This window comes from Ciona robusta, chromosome 11 (assembly GCF_009617815.1).
Source record: "Ciona robusta chromosome 11, ASM961781v2".
Lineage (NCBI taxonomy): Eukaryota > Metazoa > Chordata > Ascidiacea > Phlebobranchia > Cionidae > Ciona > Ciona robusta.
The window spans coordinates 4,884,773-4,902,247 of record NC_143245.1 but is presented as its reverse complement, the minus strand read 5'-3'; the positions used below and the strand labels follow the sequence as shown (position 1 = coordinate 4,902,247).

Below are 17,475 nucleotides of genomic sequence, written 5' to 3'. Positions count from 1 at the left end.
GCATAAATACGACATATATATATACGCCGGCAAATTTCTAGCTATGAATGCGGGTGTTGCTTCTACGACTGCTCTAATAAGCCGTTTGTTTCGCAACATCCTTTAATTAATTACTGTGCAGCGAATCTTGTCAACAAATATAACGTTTCCTGTTAACACTCATTTTACATACCGATGTTTTACTGTTTGTTATTACCAACGTTTTATTTGGTTTTTGGCCTGTTTGGTGGATTTCCGCTTTAAATACGCTGTTACTGCGGTTCTGCAGAAAAATATATTAGGGTGGGAAAAGATGGGCCCCTTTTCATCCTATTTACTGGGCATATTTGGTGGCAAATAAAAAACATTTGGGGAATTCTAAAACCACATCCTCAAGAACCCCATAGACCGTTGTTAATTATTTAAAATACGATCGGGATATTTGATATAATATGCTAAAGGTGTCCCATCTTTCTCCCCCTTTCCTAAATATTTCAAGTTTAGTATTCTGTTTATGTGGCTATAATACTCATTAATTGCTTAATTATTCACATATCATATATAAAATAATAAGATTTGGATGATATTGTTATTAAGTCTGAAAGAGTTTTTGTTTGGCCAATTTTAACACATGCTGCAACAGAGGTGTATAGCAAGGTGGGATAAGATGGGACACCCCAGCACCTATTGTACCATATTTTATAAATTCAAATAAGATTACGATTTATGGATGATATCATGAATTTGTACTATCATAACTTTATTGAATGACAAACTTCGAAAAAAAAATATTAAAACACAAAAAAGTTTTCTAACAATTCGCAAAACAGGTGTAATTTTACCAATTTTAAAACACACAGGGTAAAATGAGACAATAATATTGTATGCCTCGTAAATTAAGTTTAAGCATTCTTTGTTTGCCCCACTTCTATAGTTTTTTTAGAAGTTACCTACAATATTTTATTGCATAAAGAACATATAGATATTGTTCAAACTTTATTGGGAATTGTTCACATTTAGTTCACGTAAAACAATAATGGAAGGAGAACGTTAATTGATAAATATTGTAGCCCACAATAAATGCTTCTTAACCTTTAAAATCCAAATATTTATCATAATTTATATTATATATAGTTTATTCTTTTCTCAATTTGTATTGCTCCACTGTATTTTGCTAAGCCAATTTCCTTAAATTCTCCCCGAGTGCCTGAGACTGAATTTCAAATATATTTTCCATATAGTATTATGGTATTATATCGGTATATTATGTTTGAATAACCCCGGAGGTATAAATTATTAATTTGAAAACAAAACTTTTAAAGTTTAGTAATAAATAGGTTACCTGAAAAATTACAAAGTGGGGCAAGATATGAAGATTGAAGGAGTTTTATTAATAGAAATAATGGCTTCGAAAGATATAGAATATTTTTCTACTATTTGCCCGTGAGTAAGTTAGTAGTAAAAGCTGATAATGTTTTATTTCTGTCTTTGTATCTGAGTATAAATTCATTTGAATATATTAAACTAAAATGCACAAAGGAAATAATGGTATGACATAAATGTTTATTGGAGCACTTTAAAAACACTTTCGGTGGACAATGGATGGGCCGGACTCGTCGTATTCTTGTTTGCTGATCCACATCTGTTGGAAGGTGGAGAGTGAAGCAAGGATGGATCCTCCAATCCAGACGGAGTATTTCCTCTCTGGTGGGGCAATGATCTTAACCTTCATGGTTGGTGGTGCAAGAGCAGTGATTTCCTTTTGCATTCTGTCGGCGATTCCTGAAGAAAAACATACAGTCAGACCAAATTCACAAACGATTTACGTCGCCAAAAACTCGCGATGCTTACCAGGGAACATAGTGGAACCTCCAGAGAGAACGGTGTTGGCGTACAAGTCCTTACGGATGTCAACATCGCACTTCATGATGGAGTTGTAGGTGGTCTCGTGGATACCAACAGATTCCATACCAAGGAAGGATGGTTGGAAGAGGGCCTCTGGGCAACGGAATCGTTCGTTTCCAATGGTAATGACCTTTATATAAAGCTTTTTGACTAAATATTTGCTCCTATTAAACAGTAAAATCTAGAAAGTGTTAGTTTAGCCCACCTGTCCGTCAGGAAGTTCGTAGCTCTTCTCAAGTGAGCTGCTGCTGGCGGCGGTTTGCATTTCTTGCTCGAAGTCAAGAGCAACATAGCAAAGTTTTTCCTTGATGTCACGAACGATTTCACGCTCGGCTGTTGAGTAAAGATAATCGTTTAGTTGTGGTCAGCAGATTTGAAGCTATATGTAGCCTACTCTGGCTTACCAGTGGTGGTGAAGGCATAACCTCTCTCGGTCAAGATCTTCATTAAGAAATCGGTAAGATCTCGTCCGGCCAAATCGAGACGAAGGATGGCATGGGGAAGGGCGTAACCCTCGTAGATTGGGACGGTGTGGGAAACACCATCACCACTGTCGAACACGATACCGGTGGTACGACCAGAAGCGTACAATGAAAGCACAGCCTGGATGGCGACGTACATGGCAGGGGTGTTGAAAGTTTCGAACATGATCTGGGTCATCTTTTCACGGTTAGCCTGTGCGCAAAATTGGTAAATCGTCAGGTAACAATTTAATACCCAGCACTTAAAATTGAAACTTACTTTTGGGTTAAGTGGGGCTTCAGTGAGAAGAATAGGGTGCTCTTCTGGTGCGACACGGAGTTCGTTGTAGAAAGTGTGATGCCAGATCTTTTCCATGTCGTCCCAATTGGTAACGATGCCGTGCTCAATTGGGTATCTAAGAGAAAGGATACCTCTCTTGCTCTGAGCTTCGTCTCCGACGTAGCTGTCTTTTTGTCCCATACCGACCATGACGCCCTGTTAACCAATAACATTAACCGTATTTGGTAAAAGTTCCTAACCGTGCACCATTTTTTTCGAAATGAAAGGATTCTTACCTGGTGACGGGGTCGTCCTACAATGGATGGGAAGACGGCACGTGGTGCGTCGTCTCCGGCGAAACCGGCCTTGCACATACCGGATCCATTGTCGACTACGAGTGCGGCAACATCCTCGTCCATATTGATTTATTTATGATTTTTTTAAAGTTTTTGTTTAAATTAAGTATCTGAAAATACGAAAATTAAGCCTATTTCGCGTTCCACACGAAACTGCTTACCGAGACCGAAAAACGTTTAGAAAATTGTTACTTTTAATACACCAAAAAAAAACTTTTTTTTACTATTTAACTTTTAGTTATTCTGAACAGTATATTTTATATAAAGTTCATATAGGTATCGTTAACAAGACTAGATACGCAAACAATAAGCCCCGCTATTTGCACCAGAAATTGCTTCTCACCAACACTGGTGTTTCATATAAGACTGCGCTAACAAACTGTTCGTTTAACAATATTTCTTAATTAACCGCTCTACGCCGGTTCTCGTTATAAGAAATTATATATTTCCCGTCAATTCTCGTTTTACACACATACGTTTTACTGGTTATCATTAGTCGTTGGTAGTTGCGGTTTTAAGTAATCTGAACGCAAGACACTCAAAAATATTGTTGATCCCAAACAGTTGTTGAAGTAACGTTATTCTTAAGTATAGGGTGGAGGAAGATGGGACATGCTTCATTAACTTTACTCTAAAATGTGTTTTTTAGTCACCAAACAGTTATATACATCATATAGAGCATTTGCCAAAGTGTTTCTGTTTCCAAAGTGCTTCTATTTTTGCATAATGGCATTTTTGGGCTAGACTTCCTCTTTATAGTTCATATGCTTACAGCGATGAAAAGCGATTTTACCAGGCCCGTTTCCACAACAGTTACATCTTTGCAGTGTATATAATGATGTATTGATATACATTCTCAAGTATGAGTTATCCGAGTATTAATTATAAGACGAATGACGAAACAGTATACACTGAGTAAAAGCATGCAGCATCAAGCTAATAATGTTATTGCCTTTTTAAACAAGGCATTTTCGTTGGACAATGGAGGTACCGAACTCTTCGTACTCTTGTTTGATGATACATGTATCTCTAAAGGTGGAGAGTGAAGCAAGGATGGATCCTCCAATCCACGCGGAGTATTTCCTCTCTGGTGGGGCAATGATCTTCACCTTACAGGTTGATGGTGCAAGAGCACTAATTTCCTTGTACATTCTCTCAGCAAAACCTGGCAAAAAAATCAAATCAAAATTTGGTTTTGGGTTTACATATTATAAACCTATTGAATTATAAAAGGCACATTTTTTAAAGTTTAGAATATACCGGTAAACATGGAAGATCCTCCAGCAAGAACGATATTGCCGTACATATACTTTTGCTGTGTTTCAGCATCGCACTTCAAGATTGAGTTATTTGTCATTTGGTGAATTCCATCAGATTGCATACCAATCATGGATGGTTGAAAGAGTAACTCTGTGCTCCTGAAACTCTCCTTTCCTACATTGATGATCTGCATCCATAGTGGCGTTAACAAACACATATAGTAGGGTGGGAGAGAAGGGGCACATTTTATTCATTTTCTTATCCCATTAGGCAGTGAACAAAGAAAATTTAAAGAATTATAAAATTGTATTCTCACGGCTTCCATGGACCGTTGTTAATTGTTTAAAACACGATCAGGATATTTAGATATTATGTGCTAAAGGTGTCCCATCTTACCCCAACCTATATACTATATTATAAGTTAGAAATTTACCTCTCCGTCAGGAAGCTCGTAACTTTGCTCAACCGTGTTGGCATCCAATTCTTGGTCGAAGTCAAGAGCAACATTACACAATTTTTCCTTGATGTCACGGAGGGTTACACGCGGTGCTGTTTTAAAGATAAATGTTTAGTTACGCTGTAATTTTTTGGCTAACCTATATTTACCCTCGATGTTATTAAAGGAATAACCTTTTTCCAGCAAGAGTTTTCTTAAGTAACTGGTAATATTTCTTCCCGCCACGTCCAACGAAAGAACAGCTGATTTAACGACACGGCCTTCGTAGATTGGAACTGCAAGTGAAGTACCGTGTCCACTTTCCACGATGGTACCAGTGCTACGACCTGATGCAGTCAATGAAAGCATGGACTGGACGGCGACGTACATAGCGGGGGTGTTGAATTTTTCGAACATGTACGAAACCATTGTTTCTCGGTTACTCTGTTATAATAATGTGTTGCATTACTGTTTGGGTTACCACAGTTTGTTGTAGGATTTACTTCAGGGTTAAGTGCTGATTCAGTGAGAAGAACTGGGTGCTTTTCTGGGTCTACGCTAAGCTCGTTGTAGAAAGTGTGATGCCAGATCTTTTCCATGTCGTCCCAGTGGGTGATGATACCACGTTCAATTGGATGCTTAATGTTAAGGACCCGTCTATGATTCTGAGCTTCATCTCCAACAAACAGCTCTTTATTTTCCGCAAAAATACCCTGCAGATTATAACGACAACCTGTAACTGCGGGCATTTTCGCAACATTAGTTACACAATATTTAAAGTACTTACACGTTGTCGAGGACGGCCTACGATGGTTGGGAAGACGGTACGGGGTGCCTCGTCGGATGCGAAACCAGCTTTTAACGTATCGGATCCATTGTCGAATACGAGAGCCGCACCTTCAGTATCAACCATGTTGAAATCGTATTAGCAGAAAATCAAACTAAAGATTTAGGAATATACTAGATTACCAGACTAGCGTTTAACTATTTATTTCTTAGCGAAAGCTATATAGGTTGTTTACAAAGCTGTACTATATAGATTTTTTCTGGGAACAAAGACAGCAATTAAATGACGTATAATACTATACCCGGATATTACGTTTTTTTATTCTTATTTTACAATCGATGTTTTTTCTGGTTAGTATAGCAACGTCTATATGCGTCTCGGAACACGTAACTGTACTAGAAAAACATGATCAATTAGGTTGTAATTAGTTGGTTCTTGTTATACCTTCTGTGTCAAATTTTAATTTAATTACTGCAACAAGTTATTTATGTGATTTATCGAAAGCAAGTGTCTTAACGCGATTCTTATACAACAAATACGATTTACAGAATTTAACCCTAAAATTGCGCCACCAGGGCAATGCCTAAAGTAACAATACAAAGTAATGCTCAATTCTTTTAATAATAAACTTGTAACAGGTAGCCATAAAAAAACATAAACCAATTAACAGTTTTTGTAACGCAATACCAATCTTGTAAATATTGTTAACGAATAGTTTTATGTTTCCAAAAATGTTTTTATTTGTTTTAAATTTCTGTGCTTTAACAACGAAAAAAACTCGGTTATTTCATGATTTAAAATCACTACAACAGCATGAGTTATTAGCAGTTTTTTTTAGGGTTTTAATTTTTTTGTATTGTTTCAGAATCTGACCAAATTAACGTGGTGGAAAAAGCTGTTTCCGGAAAACTTTGAAATGGGAAATGGGTGACACTTAGTTTCTTAGAAGCTGTTTCACAATGTCTTATTCAAACCAAGTGTCTAAACTAAAGATTCAAGTAAGAACGACACATAGTTTATTGTGACCTCTGTTTAATAAAGTTTAATTTTATTTAAACGTATAATGCTTTTAGACAGTCTTGATTAATATGTTAAACTTATAACTATATAAAAGCTTAAAAAAATTTTCGGTGTACAATGGATGGGCCGTACTCGTCGTATTCTTGTTTGCTGATCCACATCTGTTGGAAGGTGGAGAGTGAAGCAAGGATGGATCCTCCAGTCCAAGAAGAGTACTTTCTTCCTGGTGGGGCAATGATCTGGACTTCCGTATTGGGTGGCGCAAGAGCCGTGACTTCCTTTTTCATTCTGTCGGCGATTCCTGGAAGAAAAGTGATGTTTTACATTCGGCTGTGTTTATAATTGCATCTATATTACCAGGAAACAAGGTGGAACCTCCAGAAAGAACAGTATTAGCGTACATAGTGTTACGGAAGTAAACATCGCACTTCATGATGGAGTTGTAGGTAGTCTCGTGGATACCAGGAGATTCCATACCAATAAAGGATGGTTGGAAATATGTTTCCGGGCAACGAAATCGCTCATTGCCAATTGTAATAACCTATCAAGACATTTCATATATTAAGCTCTGAACTATACAGTAGGGTTGAAAAAGATGGGACTCTTTTTAACTATATTTTTTCGTCCCATTTAGTAGTAAAAAAACGAACAATCATAGAGTTATAAAACTATATCCCCGCGACTTTTATGGACCGTTGTTAACTTATTAAAACATGGTCAGGATATTTGGATATTATGTGCTAAACGAGTCCCATCTTTTCCCACCCTACTATATATTTTTTGGAAAACCTGTCCGTCAGGAAGTTTGTAGCTCTTGTCGAGTGAGCTGCCGCTGGCAACAGTTTGCAATTCTTGATCGTAGTCCAGAGCAACATAGCAAAGTTTTTCCTTGATGTCACGAACGATTTCACGCTCGGCTGTTGTAAATGAAAGCTGGTTAAATGGTTATATAGGATCCCGCGATTTAGTAGGTAGTGAATCTAACTAACCAGTGGTGGAAAAGGAATAACCTCTCTCGGTCAAGATCTTCATCAAGTAATCGGTAAGATCTCGACCGGCCAAGTCAAGACGAATAATTGCGTGGGGAAGGGCGTAACCCTCATAGATTGGGACGGTGTGGGAAACACCATCACCACTGTCGAAAACGATACCGGTGGTACGACCAGAAGCGTACATTGAAAGCACAGCCTGGATAGCGGAGTACATGGCGGGGGTGTTGAAGCTTTCGAACATGATTTTGGCCATTCTTTCTTGGTTAGCCTGTAAAAAAACATATTTAGGTGAAGTTTGATTCGCTTCGAAACAAATGAGCAGTATTGTGACACTTTACCTTTGGGTTAAGTGGGGCCTCAGTAAGGAGAACAGGGTGCTCATGTGGTGCGACACGGAGTTCGTTGTGGAAAGTGTGATGCCAGATCTTTTCCATGTTTTCCCAGTTGGTAACAATACCGTGCTCAATTGGACGATAGAGAGTGAGGATTCCTCTTTTGCTCTGGGCTTCGTCTCCAACATAGGAATCTTTTTGTCCCATACCGACTAGAACGCCCTTTAAATACATTGTAAAGCGTATACCCAGATTATGCATATCGAATATGGCGCTTATCGGGTGATGTGTTTTATAACTCAATCGTATCTTTTTCATTGGGACTTTTTAAAAAGCGCTTACCTGGTGACGGGGTCGTCCTACGACGGATGGGAAGACGGCACGCGGTGCGTTGTCTCCGGCGAAACCGGCTTTGCACATACCAGATCCATTGTCGATTACGAGTGTCTGGGGATACCCGCTCATTTTTAAGTAGGTTTATTTATATTAACACGTCTTAATCAAAAATCAGTTTTAATACTGAAATACGACCTCTGTTTGCGATGTTAAAATAACAAACATATAAACATCGATGCAAAATCAAACAATAAACACTTTAAAAATATGTGTTAAAAAACTAAACTCTCTTGTCTTAAATAACACCCAAATAAATTGCAGCTTAACTGCATTACATCGTTGTTCTTTTTAGCTGTATTATAAGCTATACGCAACCTTTAAACCAGCAGGCACAGTTTGCTGAACCACCAATGCGACCTTTATAGCTCCGGAAGTTTGTGTATAGATTTCAATGAGTGTACAGTTGTCCTATTTTTGAAACAATGTTTAAATTTATGTTTAGTTTTATGGTGACCGAAACACGGGTCTTGTTGTTGTTCATGTCCTGGTTCACTTTACAGTTGTAACTCCGATTGTGTATATACGAACTTTATATTTTTACTATAAGTATGTGTCTCTATATTTAAGTATAAGTTCTAGTTTTGACATGTTCGAATAACATGCATAAACCTTGACGTAACAGCAAACCAAATGCACGTCAGTTGTTTAACTCAGTTGTATAACTCACCAGCGTGCTATATAATCTTTATAGAGCAATGCTTTATTTGATAGAGCAATATAGTAGGGTGGGGAAGAACGGAACACATTTAGCACGTAATATTCAAATATCATAATGATCATGTTTTAAACAGTTAACAACGATCCATGGGAGTCGTGAGGATATACGGTTGTATAATTCTTTGAATGTTCTTTGTTTACCACCAAATGGGATGAGAATATAAAATAAAAAGGTGTCACATCTTCTCCCACCCTACTATGTATTCGTAATTCATATTTCTGCCAAAGTTCGTGAACATATACTGCCATTCCGTTCTGCAAAAACTCGGTGCCTATGCATATCATATGAAGCTCAATATAATTTGATTGTAGAAACATATTCCACACATAAGAGTGTGGACCAGCAGTGTAGACACAAAGCTTAATCAACAAAGTATGATTATGGAGTTTGGTTAACATAGCCGCTTGGTGGTAGCACGGAGTAATTCTAAATCCAAAAGAAAGATTTGCGGAAACTTGTAACTTAAATTATCCTCGCGTGGCCGAAAACAACAGTCGTTATAACACGGATGTTTTGTTTCATAGATAACGAGTTACCACGCATATAGCTTTGTGAATGATGAACTTGTGCCAGATAACGAGTTACCACGCATATAGCTTTGTGAATGATTTTTTCCGTATGGCTGACGATTTAGACAAGCCATTAGTGACTACCGGGTTGGAGCAATTGCTGTTAAGTGTCTTGCCCAAGGACACATACACCCACAACGGCAGCAACGAGCCTTAAAGTTGCGTTATGTGGTAGATCAGTTCTATATTTGCAATAAATTTGTATCTTTTAAAACTATATTAAACTTTAGAGAGCCCATGGAAGCTTTTTAATATTGCACCCTGCTATAGACATTACATGCGTTTACTTCAGCATTAAAAAGTAATATTTGCGTATCGCGTTTTAAGGGTATACTATTTAAGGGTATAATCAACTTACATCGAACGTGTGATAGTGCGTACTTTAGTTTTTATTCCCCATTGCGTTAAACTAAATATTCTGGCTTTCGGCAGCACTATTAATTATTGTGCGACGCTTATACACTTAAACCATGAATTAAACGCCTCTCAAACATTTCTGTGTTTTCTTGCATAATCCTTCCTACTCGTGTAAGTCCTATTGTTGTATTAGTTTTACTATTGTGTTTTATTGAGACGTTCGTTTTAAGTTGAATAAAGCCTATGATCCGTTTAGTTCGTCAAATAAGTTTTCGACAAAACGCATTCATTTCACAGCTTAAAATAATATAAAGGTCTACAGGGTGTAAGTATTCACATAATATCAGTTGTATCAAACACACCATGTTTACGGTGGCATTGCTGTGTCAGGGTAATTCACACGAAGAATTGAATACTGGAGCAAGATTATGAATTTTGAAGACCAAGTCCAAATATTAGATAACGTTTTTATACAACAGCTAATCGATATAATATAGTTTTGAAGGTTACGAATATTGCATTGAGAAGCATTTGCGGTAGACAATAGAAGAGCCAGACTCGTCGTATTCTTGTTTGCTGACCCACATCTGTTGGAAGGTGGAGAGTGAAGCAAGGATGGATCCTCCAATCCAGACAGAGTATTCCCTCTCTGGTGGGGCAATGATCTTAATCTTCATGGTTGGTGGTGCAAGACCAGTAATCTCCTTTTGCATTCTGTCGACGATTGCTGAAAAGAACAGGTTATTTTAAATAAAAATAACGTGTTTTTGTTTCGCGATGGTTACCAGGGAACATAGTGGAACCTCCAGACAGAACGGTGTTGGCGTCCTTACGGATGTCAACATCGCACTTCATAATGGAGTTGTAGGTGGTCTCGTGGATACCAGCATATTCCATACCAAGGAGGGCTGGTTGGAAGAGGGTTCATTTAAAGGAGACTTTAATTTTAATTCAAACAAAATCAACTGCGACAAGTAGTCTGTAAAAACGCAACGTGTTTGCCACATTTTTTATTTTGTTGTTGTTAATATTAGAATTGTTGGTGTTATTATTAGAATAATTCTGAGGTGAAAGTAAAAGGTCTTCATCGTTCACGTACCCTGAACCGTTTTGGTGTGCTTTGCTGTGGAGATTCACAACGTGGAAACACTAGCCCAAGTGGAAATTGGCTGTACCAGTTAGATAGCGTGTGCATAAGAGTGGTCGTTTCGTACCAAAGTAACATTTTCATGCTGAGACAGTTGTATCTCTTAGTGTGATCCCTCCCATTGGCGATAACTTACCAAATGCTGCATAAATGTCAGTAGTGCAATTATTTCTAAACTTATGGTCCCAAATTTGGTCTCAGTTGAAAGAATAAAATCGCATTTTTGGGATAGCGTGTCAGAGTTGACAATGCAGTTTTTTAAAAGTTTCCATGTTAACACTCATTTTTGTTTTATTTTGTTATACTTTTTTGTAAAAATATTTTTAAATCATCTCTTTGTATACAAAATGGGTGGCTCTGAAAAGAGCCGTTTGTGGTTGCTGGTCGAAGGTCAGTTTAAGCTCGCTCTCCACGAATGCGCCGTGCAAGTTGAATATCCTTGGGCATGATGGTGACTCGCTTTGCGTGGATGGCGCAAAGATTCGTGTCTTCAAAAAGACCGACCAAGTAAGCTTCGCTCGCTTCTTGCAGCGCCATCACTGCACTGCTCTGGAATCGAAGATCGGTCTTGAAATCTTGGGCGATTTCACGAACAAGACGCTGGAAAGGCAACTTGCGGATCAGCAGCTCAGTCGACTTCTGATATCGACGGATTTCTCGCAGAGCTACTGTACCTGGTCGGTAACGATGAGGCTTCTTCACGCCTCCTGTAGCAGGGGCGCTCTTTCTTGCAGCTTTGGTGGCAAGTTGTTTACGTGGAGCTTTTCCTCCAGTAGACTTTCGAGCAGTTTGCTTGGTACGAGCCATTTCTCAAGGTTGAAGATGAAGATTCAATTCAATGCTAAAAGCACAAGTGATGACTGTTGCAAAACTAACGCAGTTTTTATACCAGCGCTGAGCAAGCTGGTTGCAGACGTTCTTTGTTAATTGCAGACGTTCTTTGTTAATCGCCCGTTCGCAGGATTTCCTTTGTTAGCGGCTGACGACTTATTCCAAGCTTTTGTGATAATCGCTCTAGTTCGGCGGATTAGACAAAAACAAAGAACGGATTTAGATCTCCCGAGGTCACAACTCGAGCCTTGATAATCGGTCGGCCAGCCACCATTACACACGACCTACTTTTTTTATTATCTTTACATGTCCTAACTTGAAACGAGAAAGTCACCCCGAATTACTGTAAACAACGTTAAAACTAATATAATTATATATTTTATTGCGATATAGACATGGAATTTAAACGTTATTTTAAAAAAAGTATTTTATACAACTTCTATATTTGACACAACATTTACCTTTAAAAACTGTAGGTTTCGAACACATTAAACTCAGCAGCGTCACCTATGTGTTGGTTCTCGCAAAACCAATATCAGCTAGGTGGCGCCTAAATAACGCTAATTTATACTGCTTGGTTGTTTGACGCTCTAGAAATAATACTCATGCAAAAACAAGTGCTTCTTTGACCCCCCTGGCTATACTATTTTATATATAGTAGGGTAGGAGAGGACGGGACACCGTTAGCACATAATATCCAAATAACTTAATCGTGTTTTTAACAATTAACAACGGTCTATGGGAGTCGTGAGGATACGGTTTTATAATTATTTGAATGTCTTTTGTTGGACTACCAAATGGGACGAGAAAATATAATGAAAAGCTGTCCCCTCTTCCCCTACCCTACTATTTTTGTTGGTTTTGCAAATTATTTGGTAATCATGAATTACCAAATAATTTATTTACCCAGTCTTGTGTGACCATTAGCAGCTGGATAATGCGTATATTGTCTAACATGGTGCGACTCTAAAACAACAAAGTCGAAGTATACCTTCATTAACCAGCTGGAATTTTTTAGCATAAAACCTCCTCTTAGTCATAAAGTAATTTACGAACAGAATGATTTTAAAACCATAGTCAAATCTTATGGGAATTTTAAATCGCCTTTAAAGGCTGTGTCACTTCCATTAGATCCACGTTTAACAGGATTAGCAATACGCTGATTTACAAAGCCGTATCCTTTAGTCGAGTGACGATAAGGCGAATTCAAGCGATATTTCTGTATGGATTTTCCTTTTTTCCCTGCTGCGTAATGATTTGCATTCTTAAACCATAATATGGTCACCATATCTAAAGCTATGCGACTAAGTTTTGGTCTCGAAACTTATATAGATTTCTCTTATGATTTAAGTTATACTTAATCTATGTTATTAAACATATGGTCGAAAATAACTATACCGAACAGTCATCTGCAAAGTTGTATACGTGTAGGTGATAAGCTGACATGAGGTGTAAAATCATTATACGCTTTTTCTCGCCTAAAAATGATATAGTACTGCTGGGTAAGATGGGACACTTTTAGCACATAATATCTAAATATCCTGATCGTGTTTTAACAATTAACAACGGTCTGTGGAATTCGTGAGGATACGATTTTATAAATCTTTGAATGTTCTTTGTTTATTACTAATAATGGACGAGAAAATAGAATGAAAATGTGTCCTATTATCCCCCGCCCTATACTGCAAATATTAATACACGTACATAAAGCACAACAAGAACAACTGCAATGGCATATTTAAGCCCCAGTAATAACAAGTGTTGACGATGAGAAAGATATCGTAAAACGTATCTGCTTTGAGAAAATCACTTTTTTTGCTATATGTGTTTATGCGTGTAGGAGAAAGTTACTTTGCAAGCTATTTCGAAGTAAAACTGAACGCGGATATTGGGTTTCAAGCATCGAGATTTAAAAATCTTTGTGGGGTTTAGGGTATACAAGATTTAAAATTTGTGGGAATTTTCTCAATAGCGGATACGTTTTATGATATAGTAGGGTGGGGGGAGATGAGACATATTTCCTTTTGCCTTGTCCTAAATTAGTAAAAAAAACTTTAAAGAATTAAAAAAACGTATTCTCGCGACTCCGATTGACGGCTGCTAATTGTTTAAAACACAATCAGAATATTTGGATATTCTATGCTCAGATGTCCCGTATTTCCACACCCTAGTATATATAAACAATCCTGTTTGACGAGCAAAAGGACTGCCAAAATGCAGTTGTATAAGTTCAATATTATTGTGATAACTCTGGGCAACCGAATACGTCCTTTTCTGCTGCTCAATGCTAGCATCGATCTGCCATAACATGCTCTGCATTTATGACATGACACGCAAAATATCGATAAGTTAGTAGGTCGTAATTTAGTCGTACATGCGCGAAATTGCCCTCACTTTGCACCCGAGCCGTAATTACAAAATCGTCCTCAATTGCAACAGTCGTCGCACTTAATTGACTTTCTTTAAATTACTGATTCTCGGTCAAACCCGATCGCCGATGAGACAGCATTAACAAAGCATATGTTATAAGGCAAGCTTACCGCCCGGGGCCAGTGTATGGTTTACTCAATCTGGTTTAATGCCAAGATTATACTATGAGGAAATCATCAAAAATAAAAGCATTTCGACTTATCTGCTTTCAAAACACAAAACACTGATCGAGGAAAACAAGAGCCGCTTTTGTGACTGATTTACATTAATAGTGTAGTGATAATGATATTACATAACGCTTTGTTTGTGAGTTAGGTCTTAACAACACATTACCAAACGAGATGTTTATTTCTCGCGTTCTTGATATTTTGACGCTGTTTTAGTGCTGTATAATTAGGATGTAGTACATTTGAGTGTGCGTGCTATTAGAATGCATCCTGCATGTCACTTCGGGCGTAAACTTTTCGGCGAATTGGAACAGGGAACAAACAAAGCACTGTGCGGCTGTGGGGAGTCTTTTCTGTTGCCGACAATAGGCCATTCAATTATTCATTCTGCCACCACCGCTAAACAGCCTGCTCCGCTTACAACTTTCATGCGGTGATTGGGCTCATTAGTTAAGTGGTGCCACGTAGGGATTACCCCAGATTACGTACCGGTGCAAAATGACGCCGCCCATTGTAATCACTGCACGTAGCTGTCAGCTGGCGGCTAGCTACACACCAGAGGTAAACAATGTATTTACGCTGCTTTTGTTTATTCGACCGGACTCGACCAGGAAGTAAAACCGCAGCTCTATGTCCAAATATGGTAGCGTTATAGCGCTTGTATAAATTATTGAACTGTCCGAACCAGCCATGTGGTGAATTTTAAAACTCAAAATTTTATTTACAGCAGCTATCGTTTGGTTACTGTTTAAAAACAGTTTTAAAATAAATTAACAAAAACAAGCTCGAATTTATGATTACCCGCACTGCAGTGTGGCATGTACATTGTCATGAGGAAACGCCCTTTGACAGAAAACGCTACTAAGCGCTCGGTTTCTGATATTAAGCACGGATGCGGTTTTTATATATATACATCAAACATGTCTCAGTCGAATATTGTACACATTCTACTATAAATAGATATCGTGATCAAATACGCTTGCACAACAAATTAGTAAAACTATTTTTAGTCTAATTTGAATTTAGATTTCTATATGTGACATTACTCTATTTTCTATTATCTATTACTTCCGCTTTCGAATGTATTAGAAACATTCACTATGCTGCAGGGTTTACAATTTCTATGCAAAGCTTTTTACAGTTTCTTGCTTAGTTACAACATTAAGCAAAGTTTTAATATGAAAGTAATAACTTCAAATTCCAGTTACCAAAACGTAAATATATGTAGATATATCATGTTACTTTGTTTGCTTGGTTATAATTGTAAGCAGCGCTTTAATATGAAAGTAATAACTTCAAGTTCCAATGACCAAAACGTATTTCTATGCATATCATGTTGCATTTGTTTGCTTGGTTATAATTGTAAGCAACGCTTCAATATGAAAGTAGTTACACTAAGTTTCAACGAACAAAATGTTAACACCCATCTGAAACGAAAGCCTCGTGCTGGCAATAAAACGGTGTTGCCTTTTAAGGCATACGTGCAGGAATCGTTAATCTGTCCGTGTAATTTATAGGAGTCAATATATCATGAGGATTCAGCATGTAGAATCTATCACGAGCCCGTATACTGCAGCAATGCCTAATACGCCGGCCATCGTATTGTGTTTACCATCAGCCAGCCGGTTCGAATAGTAAGACCTGGAACGCCTAAAAAGGAAAAACGGCCTTAAAACGTTCAGAAAATCGACCTGCAACTTTGCACCGTACTGTTACACACGCAGGGCAAGGGTCAGCATCTATTCCGTCGCTTTTGTGTCATAACTGGACACAGAGTGCGCGTAATTTAAACCGGGGTCTGAATCAACAATCATGATTCGGCCCGCGTGAAATTCTCATTCTAAAATGATCTCACGTCTAATCCAAATATGGTCAGCCCGCGGACATTTGTCGAAGGCGGCTCTCTCGTCGCCCATTGTCTCGGTTAAAGATTAACAGAATACCGCGCATGGTTTCTCTTTATTGGCGTTCCATTGCGCGATTCAATTGTGATCGTCGCTTATCAAACAATGAGTCGATTACGATTCCGTATTAGGGCATGATTAAACTTTGTCATACCCCTCTTGTTTACAAGAGGTCATCACCCAGTGGGGTTCAGAAAGAAACATGTTAACTTTATTGATTTAGTGAAACGAAACACTGCTAACTCTTTTAGCCCTACGCAAATCGATGTGTTGGGCAATGCCCGTGACGCAGTGCCGGCGAGGCAGCGAAGCGACCTACGTTTATGACGTCATAATCTTCCAATGAGAAGCCTGCTTTTGGGCGAGGCGATTGGTGGACTGTTTAAATTGTAAGATGACGCCGACTCCTTCCTTTTATGGATGAAGCCCTGTAAACCTAATGTTTCTATTTCGCTTTATGGCCTTACGGAATCGCTTAAATAGCGTGGCAGTCGTCGTCGGATAAGCACATTCTACCTAATGCGAGCTTACTGATTGTGACCAGGACAGTAGGTCTTACGTGGAGAAGTCAGATTAAATATAGGCCAAGTACACGTGGTTTGGTGGCAAGCAAGTATTTAGAAATAAGGGAAGGGATTAACATTTAAGTTTTGCGCTGTGTTCCAAATTCGCCACGTCTGGATAAAATGTCGCGCAGAGCAGAAGTCCGCGTCTAAAAATTCAAATCCGTTTCGACTCTGTTGTGTACACCGAAAGGTACTTCCGCTCCTACGCGTTTATTTCTTGTGCGAGTTTCCGGCAAACCAGGACGGGCTGAGAAGCCTTGTCATAGCCATTGGTGTAATAAGAGGACCATAGCATCACCAGCGTACTTATTGACAAGGAAGGAAATTGCGTCGTGACTAAGCTGCATGGCGCTGTCGCGTATTGTTGATTAAATCTTTGGTGACGTAGCACTTTGTCGATACGCGTCGTGGTGCAGTGTTTCCAAATAAAAAATAAAATAACGCGTTTTATGGTCTATATTTTAAAGAATCAACCAAAAACGAAATTGTTTAACTTTTTTGATTTGGCAGCACCTATAAAAATTTAACCGGCAACACTGCTGATTCCACATATTTCTGAGGCAAGTGACGTAACTTAACGGA

The 17,475-nt window shown here is 38.3% G+C and overlaps 5 protein-coding genes across 5 annotated transcripts; all 5 read right to left on the bottom strand.

Annotated features, from left to right (window-relative positions):
* Positions 1 to 1,522: 1,522 nt before the first annotated feature.
* On the bottom strand, positions 1,523 to 3,130 carry LOC149728618 (actin, cytoplasmic-like). The gene is made up of 6 exons (XM_089888985.1): positions 2,922 to 3,130; positions 2,626 to 2,841; positions 2,289 to 2,559; positions 2,090 to 2,217; positions 1,831 to 2,014; positions 1,523 to 1,761 (listed from the first exon to the last, which is right to left on the bottom strand). Exons 1-6 carry the CDS (start codon positions 3,042 to 3,044, stop codon positions 1,556 to 1,558), a joined length of 1,128 nt encoding a protein of 375 aa, XP_089745111.1. The 5' UTR covers positions 3,045 to 3,130; the 3' UTR covers positions 1,523 to 1,555.
* A 671-nt stretch (positions 3,131 to 3,801) lies between these two features.
* LOC149728617 (actin-3-like) lies at positions 3,802 to 5,717 on the bottom strand. The gene is made up of 6 exons (XM_089888990.1): positions 5,465 to 5,717; positions 5,181 to 5,390; positions 4,848 to 5,121; positions 4,675 to 4,790; positions 4,242 to 4,428; positions 3,802 to 4,146 (listed from the first exon to the last, which is right to left on the bottom strand). The coding sequence occupies exons 1-6, from the start codon at positions 5,588 to 5,590 to the stop codon at positions 3,938 to 3,940; spliced, it is 1,122 nt and encodes a 373-aa protein (XP_089745116.1). The 5' UTR covers positions 5,591 to 5,717; the 3' UTR covers positions 3,802 to 3,937.
* A 349-nt stretch (positions 5,718 to 6,066) lies between these two features.
* LOC149728616 (actin, cytoplasmic-like) lies at positions 6,067 to 8,445 on the bottom strand. Its single transcript, XM_089888987.1, has 6 exons — positions 8,151 to 8,445; positions 7,815 to 8,030; positions 7,474 to 7,744; positions 7,274 to 7,401; positions 6,842 to 7,025; positions 6,067 to 6,785 (listed from the first exon to the last, which is right to left on the bottom strand). Exons 1-6 carry the CDS (start codon positions 8,271 to 8,273, stop codon positions 6,580 to 6,582), a joined length of 1,128 nt encoding a protein of 375 aa, XP_089745113.1. The 5' UTR covers positions 8,274 to 8,445; the 3' UTR covers positions 6,067 to 6,579.
* A 1,316-nt stretch (positions 8,446 to 9,761) lies between these two features.
* On the bottom strand, positions 9,762 to 10,765 carry LOC149728615 (actin, alpha skeletal muscle-like). Its single transcript, XM_089889004.1, has 2 exons — positions 10,634 to 10,765; positions 9,762 to 10,575 (listed from the first exon to the last, which is right to left on the bottom strand). Exons 1-2 carry the CDS (start codon positions 10,743 to 10,745, stop codon positions 10,355 to 10,357), a joined length of 333 nt encoding a protein of 110 aa, XP_089745130.1. The 5' UTR covers positions 10,746 to 10,765; the 3' UTR covers positions 9,762 to 10,354.
* On the bottom strand, positions 10,765 to 11,886 carry LOC149728614 (histone H3). Its single transcript, XM_089888999.1, has one exon. It carries the CDS (start codon positions 11,800 to 11,802, stop codon positions 11,392 to 11,394), a length of 411 nt encoding a protein of 136 aa, XP_089745125.1. The 5' UTR covers positions 11,803 to 11,886; the 3' UTR covers positions 10,765 to 11,391.
* Positions 11,887 to 17,475: the final 5,589 nt, after the last annotated feature.

Coding starts and splice junctions, on each gene's coding strand:
- LOC149728618 (XM_089888985.1), bottom strand. CDS start 3,044: ATGGACGAGGATGTTGCCGCACTCGTAGTCGACAATGGATCCGGTATG. Junction 2,015..2,089: donor ACGAACTTCCTGACGGACAG/GTGGGCTAAACT, acceptor CTTTATATAAAG/GTCATTACCATTGGAAACGA. Junction 1,762..1,830: donor AGGTTCCACTATGTTCCCTG/GTAAGCATCGCG, acceptor GTTTTTCTTCAG/GAATCGCCGACAGAATGCAA.
- LOC149728617 (XM_089888990.1), bottom strand. CDS start 5,590: ATGGTTGATACTGAAGGTGCGGCTCTCGTATTCGACAATGGATCCGAT. Junction 5,391..5,464: donor TAGGCCGTCCTCGACAACGT/GTAAGTACTTTA, acceptor TATAATCTGCAG/GGTATTTTTGCGGAAAATAA. Junction 5,122..5,180: donor AATCAGCACTTAACCCTGAA/GTAAATCCTACA, acceptor TTATTATAACAG/AGTAACCGAGAAACAATGGT.
- LOC149728616 (XM_089888987.1), bottom strand. CDS start 8,273: ATGAGCGGGTATCCCCAGACACTCGTAATCGACAATGGATCTGGTATG. Junction 7,402..7,473: donor TTATTCCTTTTCCACCACTG/GTTAGTTAGATT, acceptor CATTTACAACAG/CCGAGCGTGAAATCGTTCGT. Junction 7,026..7,273: donor ACAAACTTCCTGACGGACAG/GTTTTCCAAAAA, acceptor ATGTCTTGATAG/GTTATTACAATTGGCAATGA.
- LOC149728615 (XM_089889004.1), bottom strand. CDS start 10,745: ATGGAATATGCTGGTATCCACGAGACCACCTACAACTCCATTATGAAG. Junction 10,576..10,633: donor AGGTTCCACTATGTTCCCTG/GTAACCATCGCG, acceptor TGTTCTTTTCAG/CAATCGTCGACAGAATGCAA.
- LOC149728614 (XM_089888999.1), bottom strand. CDS start 11,802: ATGGCTCGTACCAAGCAAACTGCTCGAAAGTCTACTGGAGGAAAAGCT.